This window comes from Globicephala melas, chromosome 8 (assembly GCF_963455315.2).
Source record: "Globicephala melas chromosome 8, mGloMel1.2, whole genome shotgun sequence".
Taxonomy (NCBI): Eukaryota; Metazoa; Chordata; class Mammalia; order Artiodactyla; family Delphinidae; genus Globicephala; species Globicephala melas.
Window position 1 is genome coordinate 48,065,469 of NC_083321.1, and position 23,500 is coordinate 48,088,968.

At 43.5% G+C, this 23,500-nt stretch overlaps 1 protein-coding gene across 1 annotated transcript; it reads left to right on the forward strand.

The window, feature by feature from the left end:
* Window positions 1-58: 58 nt before the first annotated feature.
* Window positions 59-22,474, forward strand: RRP8 (ribosomal RNA processing 8). Its single transcript, XM_060303578.1, has 8 exons — window positions 59-250; window positions 1,453-1,822; window positions 2,026-2,479; window positions 2,570-2,699; window positions 2,852-2,958; window positions 3,043-3,139; window positions 3,368-3,483; window positions 7,437-22,474. Exons 1-8 carry the CDS (start codon window positions 152-154, stop codon window positions 7,474-7,476), a joined length of 1,413 nt encoding a protein of 470 aa, XP_060159561.1. The 5' UTR covers window positions 59-151; the 3' UTR covers window positions 7,477-22,474.
* Window positions 22,475-23,500: the final 1,026 nt, after the last annotated feature.

Below are 23,500 nucleotides of genomic sequence, written 5' to 3' on the forward strand. Positions count from 1 at the left end.
TTTCGGCGCTGAGCCGGCTACTCTAGCCGCCTTAGCTTTCACTCTTTGGTTTCCGGCCCTGTGTTGGAGGCTCTGAGCGCTTTGACTCCTGGAGACTAGCTGGGCACGTGGAGAGGCTGGTGGACCGCGCGACCTCGCTCTCCCCAACCCCATGTTCGAGGAGCCGGAGTGGGCCGAGGAGGCCCCAGTAGTCGCGGACCTCGGGTCTGTAGCCTTACGGCCTCGGACCACGGCCGACTCGCAAATCAAGGTGAGTGGACCCGCAGGGGCACTCGGAACGGACCCCGCTGGATCCCAGAGCTGGGGCGCGCCGCATGTGTATTAGGGGGAGGGGGACGCCTGCGACCGCCCGAAAATCCCGGAACTTCCAAAAGAAAGTGATGTTGGAACTGAGAGAGACTTGGTGAGTAGAAGTTAGTGAAGCAAAGAGGGTTTCTTGGAAGGAAAAGCACGTGCAGAGACCCTGGTGTGAGAGAGCATGTTCTGCTAGGGTCACACACCTACACAGAAATAATCTGTGTAGTTGTAACGGAGAGAGTGAGAGGGGGTGCCGTAGAAATTGGAGAGCTAGATTAGAGGCTTTGCATACGGTAAAGAGAGAGAGAAGCCAGTGGAGTGTTTTAGCAGAGGAATGATTTCTTCAGATTTGCATTTTGAAAAGGTCATTGGGTGCTGTGTGGACACTGGAGAGAGCAAGAGTAAGCGACGTTGAAGGGTTGTCAGCACTACCTTTCAAAGGGAGGTGGTGCTGAGGGGAGCTCCAAGATAAGTGCCTGGCTTAGGACCACCCAGTAGGACTTCAACCTAGAATGGCCTCCCAGACAGCAGACCTTTCTCCTTTAAGCTTTTGCCGATGTGAGGGCTGCTGCACTTGCTCAGGCTCTTTCTACCCTTCGGTCAGCCTCCAACATGGAATCTGTCTGCTTTATTCCCTCCTCTTCAGCCCCTCAACCCATTGCTGTAGTCCGTGCCACTGGCCTCTGTCTACAGCTTGTCCTTTTCAGTTTGTTCTCTACACTACAACTATTAAAGGAGGCACCTTTAATACACACACGTGTGATCCCGTTACTCTTGTTTTCAGAAACCTTCCTAACTTTTATAAAAAGGTATTAGTTAGAGGTAGAAGCCTGAGATTGAGGGTTGGAACTCCTGGTCCCTGGCCTTGATCTTGTAGCTTGGAAGGAAAAGCACGTGCAGAGAACATTTCTCTGGGGAACCCCATTACCTCATCTGCACAATGAAGAAAGTGGGGTGGCTGATTTCTCTGCCCTGCTTGGGATGGCGACTTGAAAGTTCTTCAGGGTCTGGCAGTCTTCATGACAAGTTAAGTTGACTGGGAATAATCCATATGCCTCTAACCAGTGTCTGAATGAGGTCCCCATCTCTCCTTTCTTATTCTCCAGGCCCCATCCATTCTCCTCGCCCCTGCTCTCATCCCTTGTTTTCCCCCAGGGCTCCAAGCACCGCCAGCTCTTGGCCACATTACGGGCCCTGGAGGCAGCATCTCTTCCCCAGCAGCCCCCCAGTCTGCCTGGCAGTGACGAGGAGGACGAGGAGGAGGTGGTGCAAAGAAAGAAGAAACGCCCAAAAAAGGTCTTGTTTGCCAGCACTTCTCCTGAAGTAAAGAAGAAAAGGAAGAAGAAACGTCAAAAACAGGGCCCACCTAGCAGTGGCTCCAAGGAAGGGGAAGTGGAAAGGAAGAAGTGCCACAAAGGGGCTCTTCTTGGCAATGACTTTGCTGCAGAAGAGAAAAGAAAGAGGAAATGCCAGAAACAGGACCCTTCAAATCCTGCCCAGCCCCTGGACAATGTTGACCAAACTGGTATTAGTGCATGTGGGACAGGGAGGGGGGATCAGCTGATCCTACATATGACAGAGGTTATCTGCCACCACTAGATTTGGGGTTAGGGAATAAGAAGTACTTTCATCTAGGCCACAATCTCTGTCTCAGGTTTCGTCTCTTGCTAAGCCTCTGAATTCAGGGGATATCGCCCCAAATATGCCTTCCCATCTCACTCCCTGCAGGTTCCAAAGCTTGGAATTCAAGTGCTGCAAATGACTCCACCAAGCCAAGCCCTGAGACCCCTTGCTCTAATCCTCCGCACACCTTGAGTCGCAAGCAGTGGCGGAACCGGCAGAAGAACAAGCGTAGACAGAAGAACAAGTTTCGGCTTCCTGGGGCGCCAGAGCAGGCCCCAGCCACAGCCGCCACAGAGGAGACAGAGGTGCCTCCTGCCCCCAGTCCAGACAGCCATGGAGCCCGGGCGGAGGCTCTGCGAGCCCGCATGGCCCAGCGGCTGGATGGTGCCCGGTTCCGCTACCTCAATGAACAGCTGTACTCAGGGCCCAGCAGTGCTGCGCAGCGCCTCTTCCAGGAAGACCCTGAGGCCTTTCTCCTCTACCACCGTGGCTTCCAGAGCCAAGTCAAGAAGTGGCCACTGCAGCCAGTGGACCGCATTGCCAGGGATCTTCACCAGCGGTGAGTGGGAGTTGGGCATTGTGAGAAGCGAGGTGTGTCAGTCACGGGCTCAGGCCAGACCAGCGAGCTGTTCCTCCCTTCCACTTCCAGGCCTGCGTCCCTGGTGGTGGCTGACTTTGGCTGTGGGGACTGCCGCCTGGCTTCAAGTATCCGGAACCCTGTGCACTGCTTCGACTTGGCCTCTCTGGACCCCCGGGTCACTGTGTGTGACATGGCCCAGGTAAACCCCACTCCTTCCACGTATCTGGCCTGTGCCCTAGGCCCAAACTTCATGGGCTAATCTCTAACATGCCCTCTCTGCCCGGCACCCCTAGCACTCGGTGCTGGCTTTCTCCTCCCCATAATGTGTGCTTCATACGATACTCTTCATAGGTGCCTCTGGAGGATGAATCTGTAGACGTGGCTGTGTTCTGCCTTTCACTGATGGGAACCAACATCAGAGACTTCCTAGAGGAGGCAAATCGAGTGCTGAAGCCAGGGTAGGAGTCCCCAGGAAACAGATGCATGTATATGTGCACGTGCGTGTGTCTGTGCATTTACCCAGAACTTCCCATCCTTTTCAGGGGTCTCTTGAAAGTGGCTGAGGTCAGCAGCCGCTTTGAAGATGTTCGGACCTTTCTGGGGGCTGTCACCAAACTGGGCTTCAAGGTCATCTCCAAGGTGAGGGCCCCAAGAAGTCTGTCCGTATCTTTGTCACATGTGTGGCCCTTCAGGGTAGTAGTGATGTTCAGGATGGAGGTCATAATCAGACACAGACGTTTGCTCCTTGAAGGCATAACTTGTGGGAGAGCCCTGGGAAGCTTTCTGAGCAGGGACGGGATGTGGACGGAGGTGGTTTGAGGAGCTGGGGTGAGGATTTAGAGCTCACTGGGTCTTTTCTGTCCCTAGGACCTGACCAACAGCCACTTCTTCTTGTTTGACTTTCAAAAGACTGGGCCTCCTCGGGTCGGCCCCAAGGCTCAGCTCTCAGGCCTGAAGCTCCAGCCTTGTCTCTACAAGCGCAGGTGACCTCTGGACCCCCCTTGAAAGGGGAGGCAAGTCTTAAACTCCAGGCTCAGTACTCTGAAGTACTCAGGCTGTGACCCGGGGCCTGGTACCACCCTTACTCCATCCCAAGAACAAAATGTAATGAAACCCCTGGCTCAGCCCTGCTCTAATGAAGGCTTCTTGGTTCCAGGAAGCATAAGGTCATTTGGGCTAGCTAAAGAATAAGGAGTTACTGTGAGAACGCAGGAGTATCTGGGAATTGTGGATGCCCTTAGTGTCATGGAAACGACATGGTTTGGAATTCAATGCATCTCTGGGTGTGGCTCCTCTTTCCATCTCTCAGGAGCCACGTGGGCTTTCTGTCCTAGCATCTCCACTCTCCTCTATTGTCCTTTTCCTGTTTGCACATCAGCTCCTTCTGCTTACCCATAGCTTCTACAGCTTTGGTTTGCCCAGGCCTTGAAGGCCTGGGGCAGGCATTGCTTCTTGGCTCTGGGGCAGCTGGTAGCCCACCAGCATCCTGGCTGAGCACGTCAGTCTGGGCTTCTAGGTCAGGATGGTTTGATTGTCCCTGTACTGAGTGCTTCCTTCCCCTGATCCTTATCTCCATCTTTGGAGCTGTATGGCCCAAACTACTCCTAGTATCTGTTGTCCCATAGGGCCCTGGTGTGTGTCTGGCTGAGGGCACAAATTTGGAATCAGGTAGCCTGCCACTGATTGCTGAGTCTTTTAATCTTTGAATGTCATATTACTCATTTGGAAAATGGTAGGATTCTTGTCTCATGGGATTGTTGTGTGGTGTGGGTTAATGAGGAAATCTGTGGCTAGGGCTGGGTGCACAGGACGTGCACAGTAAACTGCAGCTGTGGCTGATGTGTGTTGTAAGCATTACTGTTTTCTAAAGACCTTCTCCAGGCAGGGTTAGGGGTTGAAGAGTAAAGAATGGACTTGTTGACTGAGGAAGACTCTGGGAGAGCTCAAGATAGGCCTTTCAACAGGCTTATTTTATAGGATTTTTAGAGATTCTTGACAGATTGTGAGCTGTTCTTGGGGGGGGTGGTGGTGCAGGAGCTGGGCCTCTTCATAAATCACACCTGATTGATGCTATTTGGGGTGGAGATTGGGCTGTTCATTGGCAGAAGGGTCTGTCTGTTGTTTCTGCCTTGTAGTGGGCCCAAATCAGCATGTCTTAGGAAAGCTATGGGCAGGGAAGGCTAGTGCCAGGAGAAGATGAACTGGGATGATAGGTCCTTGGCCCCTTCCAGAAGGCATCTGCCATGAGCCCAGGTATAAAGATATAGCCTGTTCTACCTATTTCAAAGAACAAGAACTGAGAGTGACCACTGGGACACAGGTTCCAGGGCTCTGAGCCAGTTGGGTGCCTCCAGTAAGGTGGGTGTTTTGAGGCAGGCTGTGTAGGCCAGAGGGCATGTTTGGAGACTGGGCTATGAACCATCCAGCAGCTACTGCTCCGTACCTTTGCATGTGCTTCTCTCTGCTGAATACTCATCTGACCAGCAGAGTCTTACTCATCCTTCCAAACAGCCTAGTTGTTTCCTACTCCGTTACTCCCAAAGCAGAACTAACTTCTTCATCCGCACTCTCAAAGCGCTACGTGAAGAGTGCAATTTCAGCATCTAAATACTGTGTGGCGATTGCTTTGTGCATTAGGCTGCAGTCTTCTCAACTCATATTTATCTTTGTATTCCTGAGCTGGTCACTTGAGATCCATCTAAGGAGGTGATAAGGATGACAGGGTCCGGTTGAGTGGGACCGATGAGAAGCAGGGGTGTTGCAGGAGCCCAGGTTCGGGCACATGATGAGGGCACTGTGAACTAGTGACGGTGGAATAGGCGGAGGCGGTTGGGAGAACTTCAGTGAGTAGAACTGGTGGGACATTGCGGCTTGGTGAGAGAAAGGAATCTGAAGCAAGTCTTGGGTTTCTGGCTTGAGCAACTGGTTGGGCTGGTGACGCCATTCAAAAGGTTGGGTTTTTGGTACCTTGATGTTCACTTGGAAGTGGGACAGAAACTCAGCAGCCAGAGGAGGTAACTCAAGTCATAGGAATAGGTAAGATATCCGAAGTAAGATAACGAGAAGAGAAAGTGGCTTGGAATAGAACTCACAGGAGCATTTAATGGATGAGTAAAGGAAAATGAACCAATAAAGGGGACAAGAAGAGAAGGTGGGGCCAGAGATGGAGGAGTAAAACCAGGAGAATGAATTTCTTAATGTGGAAGGAGTGGGGAGGTTTTAGGCCGACAGATGCTGTTGAAAGGTCTATTAAGATGAGAGAGAGGTCAGGTCGCAGCAGGGAGAGGATTGCTGCATAATGTTGAGGGCCTGGGGTTTGAATTTATAGTGGTATTATTCATGAATTTATAGTGAGCCCAATGCTGTGGTTCTCTCTACGTACTCAGGAATCTAGGTGTAGCTGTGGAAAAAATGAGTACTGAGGGATCATCCAGGATTGGAAACTTGCCATGCAATTGAAATAAATGAGCAAAGGAATTTCAGACCGTTCGTAAGTAAGCGATTGCTATGCTGGACCATGGAATTTGGTAGAACAGGTGAGTGGAGCAAAGACAGGAGTAGGTTGTTGCATTGGGGGTAACTGAACAAGTAACCTAGAAGGATGGGAGACTGTGGTCAGAAACTGGAATGCCTGAATAATTCATATTGGAAGCAGAGCAGCTCCAGGCAGTGGCTAAGTTTAGAGTGTAGTTATAGGGGTGAGTGCCTGAGAGGTGTGCAAGGGAGGTTGCCCGGAGATTGGTTAATGCATGGAGGCCTCAGGTATTGAGAGAGGTTCTGCGTGGACTTTGAAGGTCTCCAGGATGATGGTAGACATAAGCGTGGAACAGGTGCCAACCTCTTGAAGAAGGGGGCAGATCCAGGAGATCTGCAAAGAGTAGGAGAGGCAGGATAGCGTGAATTTCAAAGGGACAGAGGGTTCACACAGCCTACTAGAGAGACTTCCATCTTGGGGGTGATGTGAGGCTGGTGAGTGGAGCTGGCTACCAGGCAGCCAAGGCAAAATACCCTGACAGTCCTCTCCAGCTTGGCGGGATTCACTGGGGATTGTTGGGAAGACAACTGTTGTGGCAGCTCCATGGGACAGGAATCTCCTGGGATAACAGGGAGGGAGGCAAGCCATAAAGTCTAAGGGATGTTTTGGAGTAGCAGGGCATCTGTCTCACTGCAGTGCACACGTCACCTTTTTATAGCTCCATATCTCTGTTTCCCAAGTGTTATTTATATTCCTAGATCTTGATTAATTTTCCCTGCTTTATTATCATGCTCAGCAGGACAGCTGGGGTCTGCCTTCTTCCCTCTTTTGCTTTCCTCCCTTACTTAAAATTTGGGTTCTTTCTTTGCCTGTTCTGGCTCCAGCCACCTACATAAACATCTTTCTGGGTCTCACTCAGGACCCCGGCTCCCCCTAACTCAGCCAAGCCTCCATCTGCGTTTCTATCAATTCTGAAAGCAGGACTTTCCTGAGTCTGGGTCCCCCCCTGCTCCATCGTCAGCTTCAGGACAAGCTGTTCTTCAAGTCCATGCCTGGGCTTCAGTGTCTAATGTTGAGAGCCTAGACTGAAGAGAGAACAATATATATTTCTTTAAGAAATAACAGCATGCCAGCTGTTTAAGGAACAGTGAGATCAGTTTAAGGAACAATTGGAGAACAGAATGAAGGAGTGCAGTCATAGTAAGAAGTAAACAAGAGTGGGAAAGAGTGTAATTGGAGATTCCACTGGGAGCATTTGGGAAGCCTGAGGTATTTATTCCTAAAGCCAAGAAATGGTGAACCTGGAATCTGACTCCTGCCCTGGAAATGCGGAGGGCAAACAGAGATTCATTAACTGTTTCAGGGGTGGAGCCAGGGGAGTGCTGCTGCTTTTGCATTGGCCTGTGTTCCCAGAATTTGCCGTGGTAAGCCATGCATGAGTGTATCCTTTGCACCTTGCAGGAGAGGGAAGTGTCAGCTGGTCTTGAGTCCTGTCCGGTAGGACCATTTGAAGAGGCAAGGAGACCTTAGCACAAAGAAGCTAGGAGTGTGCCATGTGGGCTGAAGAGGGAGTCTCAGGAAACCACCCAGAATAAAGCTGCATCCACCAAGGTAAACGGGACTGCAGAAAAGGGACAGCATGATGCTCCCTTTAAATATCTAGCAGGCCCGTGGGGCACAGAAACACCCAGTCAAGCAAGCACTGTTTTATCCTCTTCCTCTCTGCAGCTGGGCCCAGAGCAGTCAGCAGCTCTTAGGTGGAGAGGAGGTGAGAAGAGCAGAGAGCATCCAGACCATTCCTCCCTTCCCCAGTGCAGGCTCCTTGACTTAAGTGGGACAGAGCTGGGAGGCGAAAATAGGTAAAGCTACAATAGGTGCAGATTAATTATTGTAACGTAGGATTAGACATTGCAATTATCTGAGACTGGTTTTGTATCTTAAACTGATTCTAAGACATCTATGAACTAAGAATGAGCTGAAAAGTCACAGGCTTGCTGCAGCTTTTCTGTAAATGAAAAAGGGTTGGAGGCGTGGTGAGAGACGAGAATAAAGTTGGGTTTGGCTAGCAGTCTGTGCTTATGCTTCCTCAGCATCCCTTTTAGAGGCTTATTGCCCCTGCAGTCATTGGGGTGCTCCAGCTTTTGTTCCTGTAACACTGTTCTAAGGGAGCACAGTTCCCAAAGAAGCAACGTGGTCTTGGCAGAGACACAGCTCGGCTCCAGTCACTCAACCACTTACGTAATTTCACGAAGCCCTTTACAGATTCTCACAGAGACCTCTAATTACGTTGTCCTCCATCCCTGGTGACCTCCCAGGCTGTCCACCTGGTTCTAGGACATTCGACTACTGCAGTAACCACCTTACGGGTCCAGTTGCTTGCACTCCTGTCCCCAGAGCAGTTCATTTTCCACTCAGCCAAGTGAGCTTTTTAAAATGTAAGTCAGATATGTCACTTCTCTGCTGAAAATCCTTCAGTGGATTCACAGTGCTCTGAGAACAAAAGGCAAACTCCTTCCCAGGCCCTGTGTGATCTTGCCCAGGCCTCCCTCTCCAGCTGCACCTTAACCCACTGTTCCTACACGAAACTGCAGCCACACAGGCTTTCTTTCCATTCCTCAAGTGTTCCAAGCCATTTCTACTTCTGGGTCGTTACATTTGCCACTCCATGTTCTCAGGATACTTTTCCCTGGTGAGTTCATTTTCATCTTCCAGATCTTCACACCAGCATCACCTTTTCTTCTGTGGAAAAACCGGGCTAGATGCTCACCAAAATGTCCTTTTCCTGGACACACAGTTAAATTACATTTCCCAGCGCCTTGCATCAAGGTGGGGCTGTGGACATCGTCCTCCCCAGTGGAAAGGGAGCAGAAGTGACGTTTCACTACCAGACCAAGACAGTTCAAGAGTGGACGAGCCTCCTCCGTGTTCTCCACCCCCTCCTCTGCCTTCCAGGGTGACCTTGAAGCACGTGTTTTGAAGATGGAGTCAGAGCATAGAAGGAGTCTGGATATTTAAGTCCCTGCTTAGAGGAGAACTGCTTGATCGAGAATATCCACACTTCTTTGAACAAGGAGTAACCTCTGTTGCATTAGTGTTTAGCATGATATGCCCTGGCTAATATAGCTTCTCTGGCCACCCTGTCCACCTTGTCTTGATCACAGAACCCTTTCTGTTTCCTTCAGGGTGCTTCAGACATTTAATTAGCTTACCAGATGCCGGTCAACACTTCCCCAGTCCTATGAATTAGGCTCCTAACTGGGGAAAAATATGCTCACATGAGGAAGTTGAGATACTGATTTTATCAGTTTATCAGTTACATTTTGATTGTGACAAAAGCAACAACAAAAAAAGGAAATCCCCCTAAAGAATATCTTAAACAAATTAGATTTTTCTTCTTGTAAAACTAGAAACCTGATGGTTGGTGGTTGTTGGCATTGGTTCAGGAATTCAAGGATGTTAGCAGTTAGGTCTGTGTGACTCTCTTGATCCTCATGGTCACAAGATGATGTGTTTTGATTAAGCAGAGACACCCTACTTACTATTACCCTTCTCAGGAGTCTCACAGGTAGCCACAGCCCCTATCATTTTGGCCTTACTTCAAGGGTCCTTCCACATTGTTAGTATTCTGGTGTAAATATGTTCCATTTATTCCCTATAACATGGCTGAGACCAATCTGAAATATTACTATTTTAAATATATTTGTCCCCCCCGCCCCTTCCCACATCTCAGTGGCCTGTCAGCAACTCATCCAATTCAAAGCTGTTCTCCCTCCAGCTCAGTGGGGTGGGGAAACCTTCATGGTCTGTTTATTTCACTCATTCTCTACCTCCTCTATCACTTTTAGGACTGGGATGGGGGAAGGCATGTTAGAGGCACAAAGGCTAAACTTTGATTTAGTTTAGCTTCATCAGTGTGTTCTACTAAGACAGGCATTTAAATGTTGGCTCAGTGTGTGAGGCTCTCTGGAGTCCCGCCATGGCACTTGCACACTAACTGGTTTTGGTTCCCTCCTTACAATACTCAGCCCACACTCCCCCTCGGCTCTTCAGCTCCCGACACTGACAGCGTATGCACAGCGTCCTAGTGCTGAAGTCCCTCACCCTGGCGGGCAGCCCTCCTGGGAGAGGTTCCAACAAATACCTTAGGAGTGGTTACCATTTTGGGAGCTCCCGGGAAACTCATGCATGTTTGTCCTGCCAAACAGCAGCAGTGCAGCCCCGCCAGCCCCTGACTCCCCTTGCCCTGTCCCAGCTAGCCTGACTCTGACCTCTCCATCTCTCTCTCTCTGGCTCCAAACCCTCACAAGTGACTCAGGTTACTTTCTCCCAAGAAGCCTCTGCCCCAGGCTCCACCCCAGTGGCCATATGGAGCCGGGTCTATAAGTTTCTGAGTGTAGCAAGCCTCTTGCTAGAGAATGTAATGCTGAATGAATATAAGGTCTCTCCCTCTCCTGGGAACATGAAATGACTATAAGTGGTTGTGCTGGAGCCCTCCTCGCTTGATTTAGGATGGAGGGGACAGCGCTGCTTCTTTAACCTTTCAGGGAGAAGTTCTCTCTATTCCTAAAAATTCCCGTCAGTGAAGCTTGCATTTCTAACTTCACGTACAATAGGAAGGTTGGTGGGCCTGGATCAGCTTTATTACCTTAGAGTAAATTCTGTGTAGGTGTATCTAGCACCCTTATTTAACATCTTCTTACTTGTGCAAGTGTTCTTGTAAAATGTGAATTGTTCTCATGCATGTGCTTTATTTATAGAGTATTGTCAACAAATCTTGTCTTCTTTTTTTCCATCACTCAACTGTGTTTTTAATATCCATCTATGTTATCAATCAGGGCCCACTCAGGGAAATAGAAACCGTACTAAGTGTTTCAAATAGAGGGCATTTAATGCAGAGAATTGATTACAAGTGATAGAGGCTGAGACAAAAGAAGATGCTTGATGTAATTAAAAATTAAGAACTGGAGAAATCAGATAATGTCCTAAGGCCTGGGAAAACAAAAGGGAAGAAGGGAAATAATTACCAGGAACTAGGAGCTCAGAAAAGGGGCCACTTTTAACTGGTCAGTACTCAGATCTTTATGGGGAGGCTCCCTCCACATACCTGGTGCTTGGACTTCTGAGGAAGGAAATGGCTTTGAGGGTGAGGGAGCAAGGTCTGACTGTTCTCTGACTGCCAAGGGGGGAGCTGATCTGCTGCTGGTGTCTCAGAAGTGTAGCAAAGCTGCTGCTGAGTGCAAAAGAAGCTAGTAGCCAGAGACAACTGTCTGCAGCTGAAATACTGTGACAGCAACCGGAAAACAGGAATGAAGACTCTCCCCCCATGTTTCATTTTCAGTTTCCCTCTATGGCATCCTTTGGCAGAACCTAATGGAACCACCTGCCAGTGGATTCTGGGAAATACACTCTGCAGAGTCACAGCTGCAACAACACAACTCCAGAGTGTGTGTACGTGGGGGCTGAGAGGGAGGTGTGCTGCAGAGGGAGATATGGAGAGTGTAGGAGCCAAAAGAAAATAGGTAAATAGTCAGTATATTCCACGTAGCTGCTCATACATCTAGATTGTTGCTTCTGTCAGCTGTGAAGTACTTCATAATATGCATCCACCGTAGTAAACTTATATATTGGCCTGGTTGCCTCAAATTCTTTGCCATCTGGAGAAATTAAAATCCTTGCAGCTAGGGTTCTGAGTACAAAATAAGTGCCCCCGACTGGATGCACTCATTTGAGATTTGGGAGGTAAGGGTCATCTTCCTGCCGCTTGGCTGTTACTGCTGGAGGCAGGTGTAAGCGCTGGGCTTTCTGCAGCAGCGTCCCGCCGAAGCCAGGGACAGAATAGGGTGCCTGCTGTAAGGGCGAAAGTTCAGCATATTCTGGAAGTTCAGTAGGTAAAATAAATCTGCTCTGTACAAATTTGGCTTCAATAAGATGGTTAAGAAGAAAAATTATTGGAAGGGTGTCAATAAGTTACTCAGAGAACTAATGGAAATTCCAGGGAGTGAGGCTTAGAGAACAGACAGGAGCCAAGGGAGGATGAACAGGTGCAAAACCTAAGGTCAACTTTAGTCAGTCTGGTTAGGATGGCACTGCTGTCACCATTGCTACTTGACTTTACTCTCACTGTTTTGGGTACATAGATTGATGCTGAGAATTGAGATAATCCTCCTCTATGTTCATGGCGCTATATTAGGACCGGCTCAGAAAGGCCCCTCTCCTGTTCTTTATTTTGTTTGTTTACTTTATTCCTGATTCATACTTCTGCTCCTCTTGTACCCCACAATGTGTTTGTTGTGTGCCCCTGGACACTTGTGTATCTTTGGCAAAGTAGATGGTGGTTTTGGTATATGCATGCTGTGGCAGAGACTTGCCAGCTGTTCCTCGCACCCATTTTCTTCTTCCTGGGAAATTAGCTGTATTCTTTCCCAGCTTCCCTTATTCTTAAGTCGGGCCATGTGATTGAATCTAGCCAATTGGATGGTAGTGGAACTAAGGTGTGCTACTTCTGTGACTTGGGCCCTTAAATTTTCCTATGCACAGTCCCCCATGTTATTTCCACTTTGGCCTTTGAGCATATGACCTTGAAAGCTACACGTTGAAGATGACGGAGCCAAAAGGTGGAAGGAGCCTGAACATCACTTAGAGGAGAGCCACCCACCAATTAAGAACATCTGTTTTGGATTTCACGTGAGTGAAAAAGAAATCTCTATCTTTTTGAGCCATTATACCCTTGGTTTGTTGTTACAGCGACTAGTAATCTTTTTTTTAAATCCCTTTTAATTGAACACATCAGAAAAGTAAACAAAACACACACCTGTACAGAAAAGTAAACAAAAATGTTAAGCCTAATGGTTTATCACAAGGCCGGTACCTGTGTACGCGCCACCTAGACTAAGAAACAGAAGGCTGTCAACACGCAGAAGCCTCTTTTATGTCACCTCCCAACTTTCTTCTCTTGACTTTGCAAAGTTACCACCATCCTAACTTTCATGACATTGATTTCCTCGCTTCTCTTGATAGTCTTACCAGTTGAGCATCCATACCTAAATTGTATATATTTCCATGTGTCTGGCTTCTTCCCATCCCATGGATGGGATTCATCCATGTGTTGAGTGCAGCTGAATTTCATTCATTTTTATTTCTGTAGAAATATATCCCATTCTGTGAAGAAACCACAGTTTATTGATTGATTCAACTGTTGATGTACATTTGAGTTATATATCAATCAGAATGGGCTGGATCATGCTACAGGAAACAAAAACCCAAAATATTAATGGCTTAACCCCACAAAAGATAATTTTTTACTATTGCTGTAGGTTGGCAGGGACTCTGTTCGTAGTCACTAAGGTACTCAAGCTAATGAAACTCCATTGCAGTACATGCTTCCGTAATCACTAGGCGAGAAAAGGGAACGAGACAGATCACACCCCGGCACCAAAAGCTTCACTCTGGAAGCGACACATGTCCTCTTTGCCCCGTTTAATTAGCCAAAACAAGTCTCATTGCCATATATACCTCCCGTACGAGCCTACCGTGTACCCGGAAGGAAGAGAAACAGAATGTGAACTGCCTAATGATTAGTTTGTGGTTCCTACAAACAATGCTGCTGTGAACAATCTTGCAAGTGCCTCTTGTGCATGTGCACATGCTTCCTTTGGGAATATAACTAGGAGAAAACTGGTCATAAAGTATGTATATCCTCAACTTTAATAGTTAATGCCAGACTGTTTACAGATTTTTCAATTTATACTCCCTTCACCAGGGAAATGAGTGTTCACTTAATCCACGTGAGAATTCACTTTATTCCATATCTTTGCTATCTTGTGGCATTGTCCCCCAGTTCCAGTATATGTGTTATGTTATGTCCTTTGGTTTAACTTTTCATTTCCCTAATTACTAATGGGATTGACCTTTTCATATACTGACTGCTTGAAAATTCTTTTCATATACTGACTGCTTGAAAATCCTCTTCGATCAAGTGCCTGTTGAAGTCTCTTGCCCATTTTTTCTAATGGATTGTCTTTGTTGATTTTGTATTTTACACACACACACACACACACACACACACACACACACCATAATCCCTTCTGGTTATATGTACTGCATGTATCTTCTCCCATTCTGTGGTTTCCTTTTTCACTCTCTTAATGGGTGTTTATTGATGAACAGAAGTTTAATGTAGCCTGGTTTATCGATTGTTCATGGTTAATGCTATGTGTGCCTATTTAAAGAATCATTCCTACCCCAAAATGATGAAGATATCTTACTAACTTATCTTCTGGATGTGTTAGTATTTTGCTTTTCATAGTTCTACAACCCATGTGCAACTGATTTTTCTGTGTGGTTAGAATAGGAGCCAAGTTGAATTTTATTTCCATCTAGATACCCAATTAATACAAAACTGTTCATTGAAAAAAAATTTTTCCTGTTACTCTCTACCTTTCCATATTTTTCTGTTAAGTGCGAGTTTGTTTCTGGGCACCCTAATCCATTCCTTGGTCTGTACGTCTGTCTTCACAGCAGTACCTCACTGTTTTAACTACAGTAGCTTTCTAATAAGTCTTAGTATGTGGTACAGCAAGTCCCACACGTTTTTCATCTCCAGAAGGACTATTGTTGGACCTTTGCATTTCCATGATTGTCACGTTCCCTGAACACCCTGATGGGATTTTCTTACGCAGGCTCAGTTTGGTGCGAACTGATCCATTTGTAATACTGAGGCTTCCAAATCTGTGGTCTGTGTGCGCCATTTCATTAATTGCTGTCAATAATGGTTTATAGATTTATGTGCAAAGTTCTTCTTGCACATCTTTTGTTATATTTATTCCTAGGCATTTACTGTTGCTTTTTTAAACGTCTTGCAAATGGGATCTTTAGAAATTTCATTTTCTCCTTGCTTTTATACAGAAATATAACCAATTTTTGTGTGTTGACCATGGAGCAGCACCCTTGCTAAATAACCTCACTTACTAACTAATAATTTATCTGTATTCTTTTATGTTCTACATATATGATACTCATATCGTCTCTGAACATCATATCAGTTTATTTCACCCTTTCTAATTCTATGGCATTTATTCTTATCCATGCTATACTCCACTGGCCAGGAGATCCATCACTATGTTCAAGAAGAGTGATGTTGGTGGAAGTCTGAATCACTATCAGACTTGAAGGAAAAGCTTTCAGTATTTTGTCATTGAGTGTGGTATTTGAAGTGAGATTCTGATTAATGGTTGTCAGATCAGTAATGTGCTCTACTTGCTATTACTTGTATCATGAATTGGATTTTGAATTTTGTCAAATGCTGCTTCTGAATTGAGATGATCATATATTTTTTAAAATTCTGTCAGTGTAGCAAGTAAAAGATTTATTTCCTTATGTGAAATCAACCTTGAGTTTTTGGAATAAAATTAGCTTAGTTGATTATATCTTTTTTATATATTGATGAAATCAGTTTAATAATACTTTGTATAGGACTTTTTAATCTGTGCTCATGAGTGAACATAAGTGATATCTTCCTATAAATCTTCCTTTTCCCACTCAACACAGTGCTTTTAAGTTCTCTTCGTGTTGCTATATGTACCTATAACTCACTTTAACCTCTTCTTCACATGCTCTAATGGCTTCCCATCTCATTCATAATATAGCCCAGAGTTCTTACTATAACCGAAAAGCCCCTTGTATCATCTGGATTCCAATTATCTCTCTAACACTCGCCCCCTTCATACACACCTTTTCAGCCATACTGTCTACTTTGCTAATTATTGAATATTCTAGGCATGCCCCTGCCTCAGGGCCATTGTACTATTTCATCTACCTGGAATATACTTTCACAGTTATCTTTATGGCCTACTTCCACACTATATTTGGATCTCTGTCCAAATGTCAATCTATCAGGTAATCCCTCTCTCTAGCCAATACTTTTTTTTTAACTTTTTTTTTTTAAGCCAATACTTTCTACTGCCTTACCATGCTTAGTGTTTCTTCAAGGGACTAATCACCACCTTTTAAATTACATATTTATTTGTTTATATAGTTATTATGTATTTCCCCACACTAGAATGTAAATTCCAAGAGAGTAGGGACTTATCTGTTTTATTTAATACTGTATCCCTGGGATCTAGTACATACTTGCATCTGACATCTGTTTAGTGTTCCAACATGTATGTGTTTAGAACATTTAACATAACCATTCCTCTAAAGACATTTAGATTATCCAAATCCTTGTGACTACAAAAAAATGGGGGAAGGATTTTCTTATAAATGTTCTCTTAAATGTATACAGTGTATATATGAGTCTTGGTTCCAGATTTCGAGTTACTTTGTTAGGCCAGTTATGCCACAATTAACAACTATAAAATCTGAGCAAAATACAAACAAAAAACAATATTTGAAGGCCCTGGAAAGTGAACAAAAGCAGGCAGAAAGCAGAGGAGAATTTACCCATGAAAGACTTTAGCTGCAGTGGGTAAGAATTGTGATTTTTGTGGTCTTTCTGTCTGAAGGTTTTCCTTCCCCACCCCATTTTCCAGCCCCACCCTATCCCCCAGTTCCAAACGCAGAAAACCACAGCCTTACTCACTCAAAACAGCAGAGGACAGAGTTCAAGGCTGGTAAAAATGCTGGAAATTTAAGAGCAGAAATCCTGGAAGAGAGAGTGGTATAAGGGGTGAAACCAAAATTTGGACAAACTCAACCCAAATCTTTGGATGACTACTAAATTACACATGCAAAGGGGAGACTCAGTCGGACCTAGCAAAAATAGCTGGCAGAATCCAGTGTGGAGTCTATCTTCGAATGACAGAAATGCACTGGAGTGAGATATGCAAATTTGCTGCTTTTTTTGCCTGAATACATTTCCTCAATTCATGTCCAGCTTGGGTGGCAGCTGAAGTGTCAGAAGACAGGGTTTGGCAGTGGAGAGCAGCTGGAAATTTAAACGGAAAATCCCAGAAGCAAAAGCACTATAGAGGAGATGAACCCCCAAAATCTGTCCAAGTCTTTGGCCAGTGACTAACCTATGTAAATGCAAGTGAGATGCTCTGAGGCTAGGCTAAAAAAGCAGCTGCTAGAAGCCAAAAGAACTAAGTAGATATGTCAACTGTTGTATGCACAACATAGGAAATATAAAATTTGCATTTTGAGGCCCCCCATCCCAAAATTCCTTCATAACAACACCAACAACAAATCTTCAGAACATAACAGAATGAAAATTTCCATTTGGTTCTTTCTTGTAGTTTCTGTTTCTACACCATATTATTCACAATATCCAGTTTTCAACCAAAATTATGAGACATGCAAATAAATAGGAAATTATAGCCCTATTATAATTATAAAAATATGAAATTATAAACAGTAATTTATACTCAAGGGAAAAGACACTTAATAGAAACTGACTCTAGTGGGCTCAGATATTGGATTTAGTTGTCACAGAGTTCAAAGTAGCTGTTATTAATGTGTCCAAATAATGAAATGAAAATATGGATAAGAAATTCAAGGAAAATATGGCCTCAACGAATATACAGATGGAAAACCTTGCCAGAACATAGAAACTACAAGAAAGAATGAAATGGAAATTCTAGAACAGAAAAATATAAATAACTAAAGGGAAAAAAAAAAGGATAATACGAAGTACTTGATTTGTACAACAGAGAAAATAGGCTGAAAAAATTGACGGGGCCTGTGGGATTATAACAAAAGATCTGACATTGTGTCATTGAAGTCCCAGAAGAAGATGAGAAGGAGGATTTAGCTGAGAAAGCACTTGATGAAAAATGTCCAGAAACTTCCCGAGTTTGGTAAGAAATCCATATGGATTCAAGAAGCAAGTGAACCCCAAACAGAATAAACATGAAGAAATCCATTTAAAACATATATAATTAAACTTATGAAAACTAAATAAAAAGAAAAAATTTGAAACAACTAAAGAAAAATGACACCTTACCTAAAGGGGAAAAACAATTTGAATGACAGCAGAGTTCTTATCAGGAACCATGGAAGCTATAGAGGAGTGGCACAATTTTTCTCAGATTTTGAAATAAAAGAACTGTTAACACAGAAACTTATACCCAGTGAAAATAAAATATCCTTTAGGAGTGAAGGGGAAATTTGGATATTCTCAGATGAAGGGAAACTGGGGGAATTTGTCACCAGCAGACCTACCCTAAAAGAATGGCTAAAAGAAGTTCTCCAAATAGAAAGGGAATGATAAAAGAAGTCTTAGAACATCAGGAAGGATGAAAGAGCACAAATATATGTGTAAACAAACATGTGTGCATGTACAGCTAGCTTTCCTTCTCTTGAGTTCTCTGAATTGTGTTTGATGGTTGAAGCAAAGTTTATAACATTGATGTGGTTCTAAATGTATTAAGACAATTACATTACAAACAGGGAAGGATAAAGGGAAGTAAGGTTTCAGTACTTCACTTGAACAAGATGACAACACCAGTAAACCATGTTAAGTAATGTATATATAATGTAATACATAAAACAACTACTAAAAAGCTATATAAAGATATAAACTCAAAAACACTATAGATAACTCAAAATGGAGTTCTAAAAAATATGCAGTTAACTCACAGAAAGCAGAAAAAAGAAAACAGACAAAAGTCAGAGAGTAAACAGAAAAACAAAAAGCAGATTTACTCCCTAGCATATCAATAATTATATGTTAATGAACTGAATACACCAATTAAACAACAAAGATGGGCAGAGTGATTTGAAAAAAAAAGACCAAAATATATGTTGTCTACAAGAAGCTCACTTTAAATATAACAATATAGGCAAATTGAAAGTAAGAGGAAGAAAAAGATATATCATGCAAACATTATTTAAAAGGAACCTGGAGTGGCTATATTGATATCAGATAAAGTAGACCTCAGAGGAAAAGATTTTGACAGAGAGTGAAAGGGACATTATATAATAATAAATGGGTCAATGCAGCAAGAAAGCATAGCAATCCTAAATGTGTACACACCAAACAACAGTGTGCAAAGTACATGAAGTAGATCTGATATAACTGAAAGGAGAAATAGACAAATCCAAACTTGCAGTTGGAGACTCTCAACAATTGGTAAAACAACTAGACAGAAAAACAACAAGTACACAGAAGAACTCAACAACACCTTCAACCAGTAGGCTCTAACTGACATTTATAGAATACTCCACCAACAAATCATTTTCAAGTACCCATGTAACATATCATTAAGATAGGCCACATCTTGGGCTATAAAATAAATTTCAACAAATTTTAAGATTTGAAATCATATAGAGTATGTTCTCTGACCACAAAAAAATCAAGCTAGAAATTAGTAACAGGAAAATTTCCAAACATTCAGAAACTAAACAATACACTTCTAAATAATCTATAGGTCAAAGCGGAAGTCACAAGGGAAATATAAAAATACATTGAATGTAATGAAAATAGAACATATCAAAATTTGTGAGGCATAGCTAAAGCAATGCTGAGAGGAAAATGTATAGCACTAAATGTATACATTGGGAAAGAGATAGCCTTAAATGAATGTAATGAAAGTTCCCACCTCAGTCTAGGGGAAAAATGGGGGGAAATAAATCCAAAGCAAACAGAAGGAAGGAAATAATAAAGGTAAGAGCAGAATTTCATGAAATTGAAAACAACCAACCAACCTGAATAGAACAAATCAATGAAACAAAGAGCTGTTTCTTTGAAAAGATCAATAAAATTACAAACTTCTAGCAAGACTAACAGAAACGACACAAATTATCAGTATCAGGAATGAAACAACAAATAACACTACAGACTGTGCAGACAAATATAAAGGAATACTGCAACTCTGGACCTATATTTGACAACTTAGTTGATATGGAACAATTTCCCCCCCAAAAAAGACACCAAAATATTACAATTCATGCAATATGAAATAAATAACCCTGTAACTATTAAGGAAATTAAACTTGTAACTTTAAAACTCCCAAGAAAAAAGTCTCCAGGACTTCTGTGCTAAAAACTACAACACTGATGAAAGAAATCAAAGATGTAAATAAATGGAGAGACATGCCATGTTCTTGGATTGCAAAACTTAGTAAAGACATCAGTTGTGTACCCACGTGGGTACGGAGGTTTAAAGACAATTCCTGTCAAAATCCCAGCATGACTTTTTGTAGACACAGGTAAGATTACAGTAGTCCCCCTACACACGAACCTTCAAGTTTTGAACTTTCAAAGATGCAAACATGCGTTCAGATGTCCAGTCACGTAAGTTAGTTCACATGTCTGGCGTACATAGTCACATGCAGCTTGCCCTCCGTTTTCTATTGCTGACGGTCCTTCAGCTCTACCATCTCCCACCTCCTCTCCCTCCTCCAGTCAGTAACTCTTCTTGCCTGTTCACTCGATGCCAGCCCCTGTATGCCACCTGTTGTACAGTACTACTGTATTTTCAAGGTACTGTACTGTAAGATGAAAAATGTTTTCTTTATTTTTTGTGTTTGTTTTTTATATATTATTTGTGTGAAAAGTATTAGAAGCCTATTACAGTGCAGTACTGTATAGCTGATTGTGTTAGTTGGTACCTAGGCTAACTTCGTTGGACTTACGAACAAGTTGGACTTATGAACGTGATCTCAGAACGGAACTCATTCGTATGTAGGAGACTTACTGTATTCTAAAATTTGTATGGAAAGGCGAAGGAACTAGAATAAATAGACAGTTTTGAAAAAGAAGAATAAAGTAGGAGGAATCAGTTTACCGAATTTCAAGGCTTAACTACATAGCTACAGTAATCAAGACTGTGTGGTATTGATGGAGGGGAGGGTAGATACATAAATCAATAGAACAGAGAACCCAGAAACAGACCCATACAACCATGCCCAGCTGATTTTTGACAAAGGTGCAGGCACAATTCAATGGGGGAAAAGTAGCCTTTTCATCAAGTAGAGCTGGAGAACTTGGACATCCATAGGCAAAAATAAATGCATACAGAAATACATAAGTTTTAATCTATCTGTCTTGACCTAGTCGCACACCTTGTACAAAAACTACCTCAAAATGGATCGTGGACTTAAGTGTAGAATATAAAACGATAAAACCCTTAGAAAAGAGACACAGGAGAAAATCTTTGATATCTAAGGTGAGGCAGAGTTTTAAACTTGACATCAAAAACATGATTCCTAAAAGAAAAAATTGATAAATGGTGACTTCATCAAAATTTAAAACCTTTGCTCTATGAAAAATCCTATTAAGATAGGAAGGTACAGACTGGGAGAAAATATTTGCAAACCACCTATTTGACAAAGGATTAGTATCTAGAATATATAAATAACTCTGAAAACTCAGGGGTAAAAAAACCTGATAGCCTTATATCAGGCTACCTTATAGCCTACTAAAGAAATTGAATTTGTTATTAAAAACTTCCTCAGAAAAACAAAACAAAAAAGGTGGCTTTACTGGAAAATTATATCAACCATTTTAATAATATCATTCTGACACAAGCTCTTTTAGAAAGCAGAGTCGGACAGAACACTTCCCAACTCATTTTGTGTGTGACTCTCTAAGACCTAAACCTGGGAGTGAAATTGCTAGGACATATTGTATTTAATTAATTTCACTACGTGCTGCCAGATTGCTCCCCAGAATACACTAGTATACCCATCTACCAACAGTGCGTGAGGATTCATGTTTTCCACTGTCTACCCAACGTTTGTTACATTACAGGCAATAGAATGCCATAGCGAGAATGGATTCTGGAGACAAATGCCCGGATTCAAAACCTGGCTCTGAATACTTTATAATAAGCATAAATGGAGTATGACCTTTACAAATTGTGAACCACTATATTATGTACCTGTAACGTACGTAATATTGTACATCAGCTATATTTCAATTTTAAAAAGTGCAAAAAGGTGGGGGGGGGTTGACAACACTCGCAGGATTGTTAAAAGGATTAAAGGAGAAAACCGATTTGAAAGTGACTCCTCCAGTACCTGGCATATGGCCTGTAGGATCTGCTTCCCAAAATGGGTTAATCTGTTCAATCTAAAAAGACTAAACACTCAAAAGGCCCATGTCTCTACCTTCAGTGCTGGCACCAACCAGTCTTCCAGCAGACCCATACTCTCCGGGGTTGGGCTAATCGTTCATCCAAGATCAAAGAGGGGCCTCCTTCCCCCAACTCACATACACCTAGAGAAAGCCATATTCAGTGGGGCGAACTTGAATCCCCATTCTAACCAGTGGCTCAGATCCTCAGGGCCAGTGACGACTGTGCTGGATGTTTACTATCATGCAGAAAAAAGTTCAATATAAAGTAATGCTGTCTTAGGTCCCATCCAAGAGGATTTGTCATCCTGAAGTGTTTAAAAATACTCTTATTCAAAATGCCATTCCTTGCATGGCTCTCAAGCACAGGCTCATAGTCATATGGTCTAAAATGGTCCAATTTTCTCTCACAAAGTGAGAAAAGTATGTCAAGCAGAGTAAGAACTTGAAACCTGAGTAAGAGTATACTTAGCCTAAAATAAGACCCAGCTATGATTTTGTTGTAATAACTATTAAATTTTTTTTTTTTTTTTTTTTTTGCGGTACGTGGGCCTCTCACTGCTGTGGCCTCTCCCGTTGCGGAGAACAGGCTCCAGACGAGCAGGCTCAGTGGCCACGGCTCACGGGCCCAGGCTCTCCGCGGCATGTGGAATCTTCCCGGACCGGGGCACGAACCTGTGTTCCCTGCATCGGCAGGCGGACTCTCAACCACTGTGCCACCAGGGAAGCCCTGACTAAATTTTTTTTAAAGAAAGTATAGACGATAAAGTAAAAAACAAACTGGCTCTGACTTTATGACCTTGAATAACTGACTGAATTTGTATCTCAGTTTCCTAATCTGTAGTACGGAATAATAATAGTACCTATTATAGCTACTATTACAGCTACCAGGGCATCTTAGGCATTAGTGGGTGAACTGGCACTTTTTTTTTTCTATTTCAGACATTTCTCCTATATATCCTATTTCTGAATGAGGATTTCAAATTAGACTGAAAAGCTGAAAAAATATGAGTTTCAGATGAGCTGCAGAGCACTAATGAATGAAATTTTTGGCCTTTGGATTCTTAGTGCATATAGTGTACAGAGCAGGGTCACAAATTTCCTCACAAATTTGGATACGCAAATAAAATTTAGCTCCTTTCTCAATTACTGATCTGATTTTCTTCGCAAGTCTCACTCCCATTCTCTACTCTGCTGGATAGTAGAAGAGGCTAGAAATCAATTTGTTTCACTCTCTTTAGGTTTCATTTTTTCTCTTTGAAATACAGGCTCAGAATTTCAAATTCTGAGCATTCTAAAATTCTGAGCATTCTACCTTTGCTCTTCTCCAGAGTGGCATCTAGGTGTAGACAGGAGGGCTTGTGTGGCATTTTGATGTCAGAAGGAAGGGGTCCCTGGCCCAATACTGGTTCTTGGGTGTGCACAAGCTGGAATTCTCTGGGTATGGTTGGCCCAGTTCCACCCGTGGGCATCCTGCCAGAATTTGCTTCTAAAGTTGATGAATTCGTGG